At 36.5% G+C, this 12688-nt stretch overlaps 1 protein-coding gene across 3 annotated transcripts in view; it reads right to left on the bottom strand.

Annotated features, from left to right (window-relative positions):
- The window catches only part of Ncam2 (neural cell adhesion molecule 2), a 487041-nt gene that overhangs the window by 67655 nt on the left and 406698 nt on the right, over positions 1–12688 (bottom strand). For 2 of the 3 annotated variants that reach the window (XM_039088218.2, NM_203409.2), the window contains exons 13-14: positions 6931–7050; positions 3155–3276 (exon numbers count right to left, since the gene is read on the bottom strand). In XM_039088218.2, the coding sequence (XP_038944146.1) occupies positions 3155–3276; positions 6931–7050 (242 nt within the window). The remainder of the gene's footprint in view (positions 1–3154; positions 3277–6930; positions 7051–12688) is intronic. The other variant, XM_039088217.2, reaches the window with a different exon arrangement.

Raw genomic sequence — 12688 nt, 5'->3', positions numbered from 1 at the left:
TAACCACATTATTATTTCACTGTATTTTAGTGTTCACATAATTTTTTATGTCTCTCCTCAGAAATTATTAATATTTCTCAATGTTTTCTACCAAAATCATGCTGGGTCCAATTGTAGGTAGGTAAGAGATGTCTGACTACCTAGTATAATTGATGATACAGCGTTAACCTATTTTCTTTAGACAGACAATTTTGTTTGCATAATTTCCAAATATGAAAACTGAGACATTCTAAGAAGTTTGTATCAAATTGCATTGGATTTTCAGATACGATCTACTTAAGAGTCTAAGGACACTGGTAGAGGCTCACTGTAATAGAATCCTATGGTAGAGGATACAAAAGACATCTTACTGTTCTTTATTGCTAGTTTGAAGCCTAGAGCAGGGAAAGTGATCACCCGTGGTCATCCTTAAACACAGATACAAGAATGTAACAGTAAAGGAACTTACTTAGCAGTTCATGTTGTTGGAGGGAGAAGGGGCAGATGAATTAATGCTATTATATATTAATTTAAAAAGAGAGCTCCCCTGTAAAGAAAACACTAGAATTTAATGGAAAATGGTATATAAAGTTGATTACTGATGTACTTCAAACCAAATAAATCTCATCTTCCTAATGCCTTAATATCAAATCTTCAAGTTAAAAAATAGTTTTTATTTACAAAATACACATTATAAAAAACAATTGAATTGAAAATGTATTCAAAGTACTATAAAAAGGCACCATTTTAAATGTAGCTATAGAAAATACAAAAATAATTGTTTTTTGTAGAAAATTTTTGGGAGTGTTTTGAGAAGGAATGAGTCTCGGTGAACATTGGCATCACATATAATAACGAAAGGGGATAAACGAGCGTGGGAGATGTTGTTCACTGTCCTATCACAAGCAGAAATGTCCTTCACAAACACCTTTAACCACACACAAGCAGCTCTTCATTTCAGCAGTCCTCACTCACCAGTTCATATTTAACAAAAATGATCTCTTTTACTCAAGGTCAGTGACCATTCTTTATTTAATGTTTGATAGATCTATTCATTATAATAACTTTCTCTTTGGTGTGCTGTACTAATATTCCTTTCATGAGCAATTGACCTTCATTGTCAGCTTGGAAGCATTAAGAATCATTTACAGGGGCTAGAGAAAGGATTCCATGGAGAAGAGTACGAGCTGTGGTACCAGAGAAAATCTACTCAATTCCCAGACCCCACATAGTGGCTCACAACTGTCTATAACTCTAGTAGTATCAGCACATCTTAAATGCTTTAAAGGATGTGTGTGTGTGTGTGTGTGTGTGTGTGTGTGTGTGTGTGTGTGTGTGTATTAGGTGGCTCCTTGGTGGCTCTTTTATATATGGTGCTGAGGTAAGCAAAATACCTCTATATGAAAATACAAAATGTTTTTGTTTTTTTAAAGAATCTCCCTTTTCCTCATCTTAACAGGGGCAAGCACACTGAGGTATATAAACTGTGATTAGCAGACTGGGAAACCACTGGAGATAGAGACCTCCTTGATAGAATCATCACCTTCTATGTCACCTTTAACTTTCTGACTAACAGGAGAAAATGAGGCATGGCAATTACCCCATCCCAATATCACAATATCTTGTTGAATGACTGAGGTTTTAGGAATCTTTATTGTGTAATTCTTTATTATTTATATATCCTTTAGAGAAGGTTGGAAGCAGCAAGCCCCATGTTCCTGGCTGAATGTAAGATCGACCATCCAAAATCACAGCTGAACGCTGAGGATGCTAGTACACACCTTAATCCCCATACTCAGAAGGCAGAGGAGAGCCTCTCTCTGTGTGTTCCAGGATAATCTGGTCTACATAGAGAGTTCTTGGCAGTCGTGGCTATATATAATGAATGTATACACATTGTCAATGGTTGGTTGTTCTTGTGTGATGTTTTAATCAACATGTCATTTAGATGGCTCTGTATGGTCATTTCTAAGAAGCAAGTTGACAAATCATGGTGCAGATGGGTGAGTAACATTTCCTAGCAGTCCAAAACCATCCCAGCCAGCTTCCAAAGGGTTCTTCTGCTGTAGGCAAAAACTTGTGAGCTCACCCTGAAGGACCAGAATCCTGCCCAGATAAATGCCATCGTGACTCTGGTATGGTGTCTCACTCTGGCTGCCCTGCACAGCCTTCCCTGTAATGTAATAGAGGCATCTGTCCTATGTCTGGGCTTACCCTTTTCTGACCCTAGATACAAGGCATGGCTTCTGCATTAAATTAATTATTATGATTAATTTTAATCAATTGTTTCCAGTGGATAAGTAAACTTGGCTCCAGGCCCAGTATGCTACTCCAAAGGGAAGGGAAGAATAATAAGAAATATAAAGATATTAATTCAGTGTAAACATTTAGATTGACTACGCAGAGAAGACTAGATGTTTCTTTTCGAACAGTTAACATTACACATTATACATATGGAGGCCAGAGGATAACTTTGCCATTATTTTCCTGATGCCTTCTGATTTGATTTTTTGTTGGTTACTTTTGAGATTATCATTTTTAAATAGTTATAAAAAGAATCTTCTAGAAACACACCCCTAGGCATATGGATGAGGATGCCTCCAAGAGGTGCAAGGAAGACTCACTGTGGTTAAAAGTGAGTGGCGCTGTCTCAAGGACTAGAGTCGAGTATGTACTAAAGGGTCAAAGGCAGCTGAACACCAGCATTCCTCTTTCTGCTTCCTCACTAGCAATGGGTAAGTACAGGCCATAAGGAAATACCAACACTTCAATCCATGACTCAAATCCCTTACCTAAGTTTCTTTATCAGATATGATGTTGCTACAACATGCTAATATAGTTCCTATTGACAGAGTTAAAGTACTGCAATCAAATAGAAAGACATTAATACTAGTCATAAAAAGAAGAAAACTCTTATCTATTATCTATTATTTGTTTTTAAATCACATTTCAGAACTATAATTAAGGTCAAAACCATCAAAATATTTTGAATATTTATGATCATAATTTAATAAAAGAAAAGGACACAAATGAAATGTTGAATTTAATGAATAGAAATATTAACATTAACCTTTCATTATTAACTCTTCATTCATTTGTAATTAATCTTTGAGACCATTGTGGCTCCTTGTAAAATAGGAAATAAGATACAATATAATAATCAAAAGATACTTACACTTCTGTATTTCACAATGTATTCTAAAATGGGAGCCCCTCCATCATCTTGCTTGGTGATGCTGATTTTAAAACTCTTCCCACTGCTTGGCTGTCCATGTATGGAAGGGGGACTTGGCTCACCTAAGGAGTAACATGATACTTCTTCATTAACACATATTTTACATGCCTCACAGCACTGCATGATAATTAAGCCAATGCCTTAAGTAGCCCAAATATATGACACTTTAAAGGATTTACTTTTGACAATTTGTCTCTTTGTGTTATAACTTGATGCTTGCTTATATAGTAAATTTGAAAGCTCAGATGTTTTAGTATAATTTTTATGTTCAAAGTTAGAATTTCCATATTATATAGAATAATTTCATTTTATAGTGATACTATAACCATATTTTTAAAAATAGCATTTTGGGATAGTTAAAAAGCAGAAACTAAATTTTAGTAATAACTATATTACATATATATGCATATATCATAGGTTTAAAACTGAACTTAAAAATGTTATGTTTAAGATTTTGTTTGTTTCATAATTTATATCACTTTCAACTAAATCATTTCTACTTCATTCCACTCTTTGTCCCATTGTCTTCTGTCTTTTACAATCTCATTGTGTGACCCACAGTGTTTAATTAGAACATGATAGGACGTGTTTTCCTGGTGTAAGGACAACTCATCAGAGGCTACAGCACAGAAGAAAAGTATAGTCCTTCCTTTAACAATTCATAACAGCCAGGGTCCCTCAAAGAGAAGTAGTGCTTCATGAACTCTCCCATTATTTATTGTGAAATGTTAGTGCCCAAGCTACTATAAACCTAATGCAGATGATTGCAGGTTGTAGGTTGACGTCGTTATGCAGGTGAAGGCAGACACAAGATAAAACGAAGCCTGACAAGAAGAAAGGATAGGCAGGAACAGGGTTTTAGAAAGAGAGGGGGGGGTTGGGGTTTTAGCTCAGTGGTAGAGCGCTTGCCTAGCAGGCAGGAGACCCTGGGTTCCATCCTCAGATCCAGGACAAAAAAAAGAAGAAGAAAGAGGGAGAAGGAGAAAGGAGCAGAGTCAGCTTAGCAGCTTGGTTCAGAGTCCCTTGGATAGGAGCTCATGCATGATACTAAATGATAGAAAAGGAGGGCATGGCTGCTCCTAGGTATGGGGGGAGGGGAATGTTTACTGTAGATAAGAGGGAGAGCATGCCCAGAGACAGGGAATGAAGAGTCCAGAATGAACATGGTCAGACTGAGCTGGACCAAGTGGAGAGAGAGAGAGAGAGAGGGAAGGGGAAGGGTGGAGGGAAAGTCAGAGAACCGCAGACCAAAAGCGATGACCGAGGCCAAGAGACTGGTGTAGCCAAAATGGCTGAGCTATATAGGGGCAGAGGAGGGGATGTTGGGGGAGCCCGGTCTAGTACCTGGGCTGGAGATTTCCAGGTAAGGGGAGGAGTTTGTCAGCCAGGAGGAAGCTAGAAAAGTTAGGGACTGAGGGGGAAAAAAAGAAAGAAAGAAAAGAAAGAAAAGAAAGGAGCAGAGGCAACATGGAGGCAGACATAAACCATCCTTGTCATTCATCACTACATAGATACACGTTGTTATGAATATTTCTCAAGGGATGGATATGTATAGGTCAATTTATCATATCTAGGTGGGCTGTTTATATCTTTATTAATTGGTTGTGAGTTTATTGTGTGGATGTATTGGATTGAGTATTTAACATATAAATCTGATTGTTAAGTTGCAGTTTATAGAGCCCTGATTTTACTCGGTAGCTGGAACCAGAGAGTTCGTGGCTAGTAGAGAGCCGCTGGGAGAGATATTAACCAAAGGTAAATTATGGTTAGTTCCATGTGGCCCTCCGGTGCCGGAACTAAGTGTAGGGACCAGCGTGGTAAGGTGCCACGCTAGAATGGCTTGTGGATTCCCTGGGTCAGAGAGTACTTGGGGGCAGCGTGGAGCAGCTGAAGTAAAAGTACCCTGAAGTGCCATGTGGCCTCACAGGTGCCTGCACTAGTGTGGGATAAAAGGTTCAGACGTTTAAAAATATCTACTGCAACAGCAGGTGTGGAATATCATTTAATTACAATGCCCAATTCATTAGAAAACAAACATATAAAACAAAAAATAGATTCTGTTTCAGTAAAATTAATGAAATAGCATCTTCCATGTGCATAAACTTCAATTCATCAATCAATAAAAGAATTGTACCTAATTTCAAAGGATTCACAGTGTTAGGAGAAAGGTTATGAGTGAACAATAGTATTATTATGAGAAGAGAAATTTTATGAATTAAAGGGAAAAAATCAGAAAAATGGGAGTTGTAGTGTGTATGTGTGTGTGTGTGTGTGTGTGTGTGTGTGTGTGTTTGTATGCCCACGGATGTGTGTAGGTGTCCATCTCTGCGGATGACAGGAGTAAATTTTTCTATTTCTTTTTCTATTGTTCTTTCCCTATTTTGACACAGAGCACGTACCAATGACACAAGATACATTGCGGAGTAAGCACCAAGTATCCACTCACTCTACCTCCCAGTCAGTTCTGACATTACCAACCCCCATCACTGCACCCAACTTTGACAAGAGTGCCATTGATTTCAGATTCTTGTGCTTACACGACATAGCAAACATTTTGATGACTGAATTATGTCCTCAGTCTCAAGAGCAGAGATTAGTTTCTCAAACATGCACACCAGTGTCTCAAGGGTAGAAAACTTGCCTGTAGTCTTTCAATCCTGGAGTAAATAGAACCATAAAGACTATCCAGGGTATTACTGAATTGATCAAGCCCCTATTTTGAATCAATTTGCAACACCTCTGCATGTCCTCAGCAGTGGAGGGGGAACAAAAGTACAGGTCTGTACAGAAAATGAACATAACCCAGATGCTTCAGTATTTTTCTGATTGAGAAAGCACTGGGCAGATGTGTTTCAGGATGGGAGGTGGGAATTGAATGGGGGTGTCCTGGAGGAATGTAAGCCAGAAGAGGCAGACGTATTTAGAGAAGCCTGCATCTAAGCTCTGATTTTGAGTGGAAATACATCAACCTAGGAGTCATCCTGGTGAGAAAGTAATGAGGGACTAAAAAGATGGCGTTACTAGAAGGGGTACCCTGTGATAAATTCTGGGAAGTAACCAAAATTCATTGTTCAAAGATAGAGTAGAACTTTACTATCGGCCATGGGGTTCATTTAATGTGTGCATGCCACAGGCAGATTCCTTCCCAGACTCTGCAACAGCCGCGATCAGTCCTCCTCAGTAAATTGTCTCACATTTTAAAAATGGTTTAGTTAATACAGAGACAATGCTTTTCTATTTTAAAATAATTATAGATAAATATAATTGACTACAAATTACTCAAAACATGATAGTTTTGACAAAAATCCGACATACTGTTTTGTCCCACTTGTAGTCAGTTTGGCAACATATTAATTTAGAATTTTATATTCTTTTTTTCTTAGTACTGACATAATTTGCAAGATACTGCCTCTTTAAAAGTGACATGTCACATAATATTTTTTCTATGAAGACAACATAATATGCAGGCACAATATAATTAATCACACTATAAATATGAAGAGCATATTTAGAGTTTATATGCCACTACATTCTTTTTTTTTCTTGCCCATCTTTAGAGAAATGATATTTTTATAACCCTGGAGTTGTTGCTAAAATCCTTCAACAGAGATATAATTCACTTCCCTACATTATTGAAATCCTTTCTGCATTTAAAAATTCCATTAAACTTGCAAACGAAGGATCTGGTAACAAAGTAGATGGTGATGATTACTTACGAACTGGCAGTGTCTGGAATATTTCTATTTTACTGTAGTCTCCTTGTCCTTTGCCATTCACTGCTGCAACCCTGACTTCATATGTTGTATTTGGTTCCAGGCTGCTCAAAACAACTGTCGCTAAGAAAAAAACAAAACAAAACAAAACAAACAAGAAAAAAAAGCAAAGAAAGAAAGAAAAGAAAACATCATATACTTATGTTTACAACATTACAATACGGAAATGCAGTGAGTTTATTATAAATCTAGGATACTAATCTCTCAGTAAAACACCCAAAAAGAAAATGTCATATGGCCATAGTTTGTGAGATGTCTATTTTAATAACTCGATTGTAGCTCCCCCAATCACTAAAATTCAAATGAAAAAATGGTAGCTTACTTTTAAACACTAACAGAAAGTCAAACAGTCACTGAATTGTTATTATTATTATTGTTGTTGTTGTTGTTTTTAATTTCTTGGAAATAAAATTATTTTAAATAATTGTCTCTTTTGTATGTCTTAGTACCTTATGTAAACCATATTCATTATTTCTTTATAACTTAACAGAAACATGGGATTCCATATAGGTTTAGTTGTCCTTCAATGGTAAATTTTTTCTCTCATGACAGAGACGTTGAATAAACTTGAATTTGCTCAAAAGTGGCAACATTCAATTTACAATCATAATGAATACGATTACTACTAATTGCACCTTGTTTCAATCTTCTCGCTTGTACATTTGATTTTAGTTCCTTTTCCAATACATACTGTGGACACATGTTTACAATCATACACCTAAAAAAGGCAGAACTCGAAGGGTACAGAAGTACATCTCGATTAGAAACTTGTGATGGCCCATGCCAGGTTTCAATCATATTGAGGTTTTAAAGCACTGCATCTTAATAGGTTTTGGTTTTGTTGTTGTTGTTGATAATGATGGTGATGTTTTATGATGTAGCTATGTGTAGTATGTTTTATGATTACGCCTATAGAATAGGATTCATATATAATAGCAAATAATAACTAATGGAGAAACAATCTCCCAGCAAACTCTTTGTTTTTATGTTATAATCTCCAAAACTAAAATAAATGATGTTTAATTAAAAGAATCTAGTTGGACTGGTACCTTTTGTTGAAAATTAAGTCATATAATAGTCCATCATACAAAGTTAAAGGAATAAATCACAATAGAATTGATTACTAGTCATAAAAATGATTAAATTATACTCAATAAAGGCCAAATTTACAAAGTTATTGTTTTGACTATGTTTCAAATGTAAATTTTATATACTTTATTTTCATAGAAATCATTATTATTATTACTACTACTATGTATTATTAGTACTATTCTGTATTATTATTATTACTAATATGTAGCAGTAGTAGTAGTAGTAGTAGTAGTAGTAGTAGTAGTAGTAGTAGTAATTACTCCATGGAGAAATGAGTTTCAGGATACACCACAGTTATATTTCTTTTATGTAATATACAGAATATATTATGCAAATTACCTAAATCAGATTTGTGTGTATGTGTGTGACATTTGTCTTTATTTATTCATTCACACTATGTCCCAATCATTGCCCCCTCCTCCTCCCAGTCCTTCCCTTCATGAAAACTAAACTGTACATCTGTGTCCAGCTACATATATGTGTGGGGTCTCTAGATCCAGACTGTTTATGCTCTTTGGTTCATTCTCTGAGAGCACCCAAGTGTCAAGGTTAGTTGACTCTGTTGCTCTTTCTGTGGAGTTCCTATCCCTTTAGGAGTCCTAGATCCTTCTTCCCTCAACTCTCTGAGCTCCTCTCAATGTTTGGCTGGGTGATATCAATATAAACTCCAGGAGTCAACCAGATTTATTTAATCTGATTGACACAAGTAACAATTGTACATTATAACAACATTAACTGATATTTTTATACAAATGCATACATAGTAGTAATGTTAAAATGAAAGCAGAAAAATCTAATTCTCATACAATTATTTTTGATGAAATCTTCAAAACGTTTTTTTTTCTCTTTTTAACAAGGTTTTTCAAAATATGCTGTAAAATCAGGCAAAAGGATAATATTCCATATGAAGTGTTTCTATATATTTCTCAAGTGCATTATCTAAAAAGAAAATCAAATTTTCTGTAGACACTATATCACCTGTCACAGCCTCAAATTATAATTCATGATATTGGTTTTAATTAGGGCAATTGAGAAAATGTTGATTGATAACAAGAAACACTTGTCTTGAGGGTGCTTGGATAGTAAGAAACATCTGAGCTTAAATAAGGTATCCTAAAAGTCATAAGGTTTTCAAGGAATAATTCCACAGTAAAACTATGGGAATCACTGAATATATAATTTTAACTCCTTAATACATATTTTGTTTAGTAGATTAATGCATAAGTCATGGTAGTTATAAAGTCTTTCAAATGGGGAGGGAACACATCCAAGAATAATCATATTATATGTTATAGCTTCTGATTCTATTGTTGGTTATGAGGAAGCTGCCTCTTAATGTAATATTAAGTTTCCTAAATTATCACTAACACGATTGCCAAAACATGAGCTGAATGGAGACAACAAAAGATGTTCTTGGCCTTGATCTATACAAAGAAATAACCAGCAGCTAAGCAATGCTGAGAGCAGCTGTCTTCCGCCCCAGAAGAGCACAGCAGTTTGTTACCCCATACCAATGGTCAACCTTGAAAACATGCATGTAAGAACCATTATACAGACTGAGCAAGTTGTATTTATGTATTGAATATTTCTATAAGTAACTAATGACAGATTTTCCTAAAGGGGTCAGAGATCAAATAGAGTTATATGAAATAATTTGGAGGAAGGAGAGGAGGAAAAAGAATGATATACTTGTAACAGTAAAACAAAAAATAAATATTATTTAAAAACTCACCATATTTTACAAATTTTGTTACATATATTATATATGTAACTTAAATTGAAAGAAAAACAAATTCTAGGAAATTTAAAAACACCAATTGCATATTAATTCTTCAAGGCACTAACAATGTAGACAATCAACATAAGCCATGCAGCATTGGTCTTCAACAATATTCTTCTCCTCCTGATGGAACATGCCTTCCTTTTACATGAAGAGCTTTAGGGACCTGTTCTCTTAAAGTGAACAATCTTCAAGGCAATCAAATATCAGACTGTACTGGAGAATGCTGTCTCCCTGTCATTATTGATGGTTTCCTCACTTCTTTGTGATCCACTAACTGTGAGAGACAGCCTGTTCTCCCATTTTTTAAAACAAACAATTTTAACATGCACATCCTGGTCAAAATAGAATAAAAATACATTGCAATGAAATAGAGCCGCAAAGACAGTGAGAGGTGACAGAGTTGCCTTAGCCTCAGTTGTTTGTTTGAATTGGAATATCATTCAGAGTCCATGGAATGAATCAAAATAAAATAACATATAAAGCTATTCATCTGTCACTCTATTTTTCATAGCTAAATATTATACAGTATTGGAAAATTGTAACTTTTAACGTGTATGCATAAATATTAATAAAACATTTACATATAGGATTCACACTAATATATGTATGCAATAACATCTGAGAGATTATAAATACAGTTGCTTCCACCAGAGCCAATAGCTTTGACGAGATTTTTAAACCTCCTTATATCTTATACAATAAGATGTACCAGAAAGCATCACAAAAACATACTACAGACTATGTCAAGCCCATTCCCTATGAATCAGAAAGGTACAGGTAATTATTAATTTATTTATTCACTCATTCAGTTTACATTGCAACCCTCCTTCTTCCTCTCCTTCTAGCCACACCATCACAATGCAACCCCCATTACCCTCTCCTCTTCTCAAAGAACAGAAGCCCCGCACCCAATGCAACCTGTCCTGGCATGTCAAGTCACAGCAGGACTAAGCAGATTTTTTTCCACAATCTGACATTATAGTTCAGTAAGAAAAAAAGATTTCATGGCTAGCAACAAGTCAGAGACAGCAGCTCCCACTCCAATTGGGACCCACATGAAGACCAAGCTGCATATCTGCTACAAATATGTAGGATATTTAGATCCAACCTATGAATAATTGGACATAATAATTTATTGGTCGTTTAGTATGAGTCCACATGGGCCCAAGTTAGTTGACTCTGTAGGTTGTCTAAATCCAGCTCCCTCAATCTTTCCCTCCACTATTCCCCAAGTATTCCTGAGCTCTGGCTATGCTTGGCTTTAGGAATCTGCATCTGTTTTCAGTAGAGGTGAAATGAAGCCTCTCAGAGGACAGTTATGTAGGTTCCTGTTTCCAAACACAAGAGAGTATTAATAATGTTAAGGGTTGGCTGACTCTTATTGGATGGGTTTCAAGTTGAGCCAGTCATCAGATGCCCATTACCTCAAACTTTGCTCCATCTTTAGCCCTGCACATTTGGTGGTCATGACAAGTTTAGGGTTGAAGGTTTTGTCGATGGGTGGGTGTCCACCTGCCTCCACTTGAAATCCCACCTGGATACAGAAGCTTGTCACTTTAGTCTCTATGTACCCAGATAAAAGTCTTAGGGTCATCCTCACAGACAACTAGGAGCCTCCCCCTTCCCAGATCTCAAGTTCATGCTAGACATCTCCCACAGCCAATTTCTGTGCTTTCTCCTATCTCTCTCTCACACCCCTGTCCCCACACCGGATTCCTACACAAATTCCCCCTCTCAACCCCCAATCATGGTCGATTCCCTCCCTTCTTCTAGCTACTATGTCTATTTTATTTCCCCTTCTGAATGAGATTCAAGAATTCTCCCCTGGGTCCTCCTTATTACTTAGATTACATGGGTCTGTGGATTGTAGAATGGCTACACAGTACTTTGTGGCTAATATCCACTTAGAAGTGAGTAAATACCATGTGTGTCTTCCTGGGTATGGAAGGATGATATATATTCCAGTCCCATCCATTTGCCTGCATTTTTCATGATATCATTGTTTTTAATAGCTTAATAGTATTCCATTGTGTAAATATACCAAATTTTGTTTATTCATTCTTCAGTTGAGAGACATCTAAGTGGTTTTGAGTTCCTGGCTATTATGAATAAGGTTGCTATGAACACAGTTGAGCTAGTGTGCTTCTGGTATGGTAGAGCATCTTCTGAGTATATGGCGAGGAGTGATATAGCTGTGTCTTGGGGTTCAATTATTGCCAATTTTCTGAGAAACTACCAAATTAGTTTCCAAAGTGGTTGTACAAGTTTGCACTCTGACCAGCCATGCAGGATTATTCCCCGTGCCCCACATCCTTGCTACTATCTATGTGTTGTCTCTTGAACTCTTGATCTTTGCCATTCTGACAGGGTAGGATGAAATCTCAGAGTAGTTTTGATTTGCATTTCCTAGATAATTAAGGAAGTTGGTAATTTTGCTAAGTGCTTCTTAGCCAATAGAGATTCCTCTACTGAGAACTATGTTTAGCTCTGTATCACATTTTTTTAAAACTGGGTTATTTGTATGTCGGCATCTAATTTCTTGAGTTCTTTATTTTAGATATTAGCTCTCTGTCAGATGTAGGGTACATGAAGATCTTTTTTTTTTTTACATTCTTTTTTTTTTTTTTATTAACTTGAGTATTTCTTATATACATTTCGAGTGTTATTCCCTTTCCCGGTTTCCGGGCAAACATCCCCCTCCCCCCTCCCCTTCCTTATGGGTGTTCCCCTCCCAACCCTCCCCCCATTGCCGCCCTCCCCCCATAGATTAGTTCACTGGGGGTTCAGTCTTAGCAGGACCCAGGGCTTCCCCTTCCACTGGTGCTC

Source organism: Rattus norvegicus, chromosome 11, assembly GCF_036323735.1.
Source record: "Rattus norvegicus strain BN/NHsdMcwi chromosome 11, GRCr8, whole genome shotgun sequence".
Lineage (NCBI taxonomy): Eukaryota > Metazoa > Chordata > Mammalia > Rodentia > Muridae > Rattus > Rattus norvegicus.
This window is presented reverse-complemented; position numbering and strand designations above follow the sequence as displayed.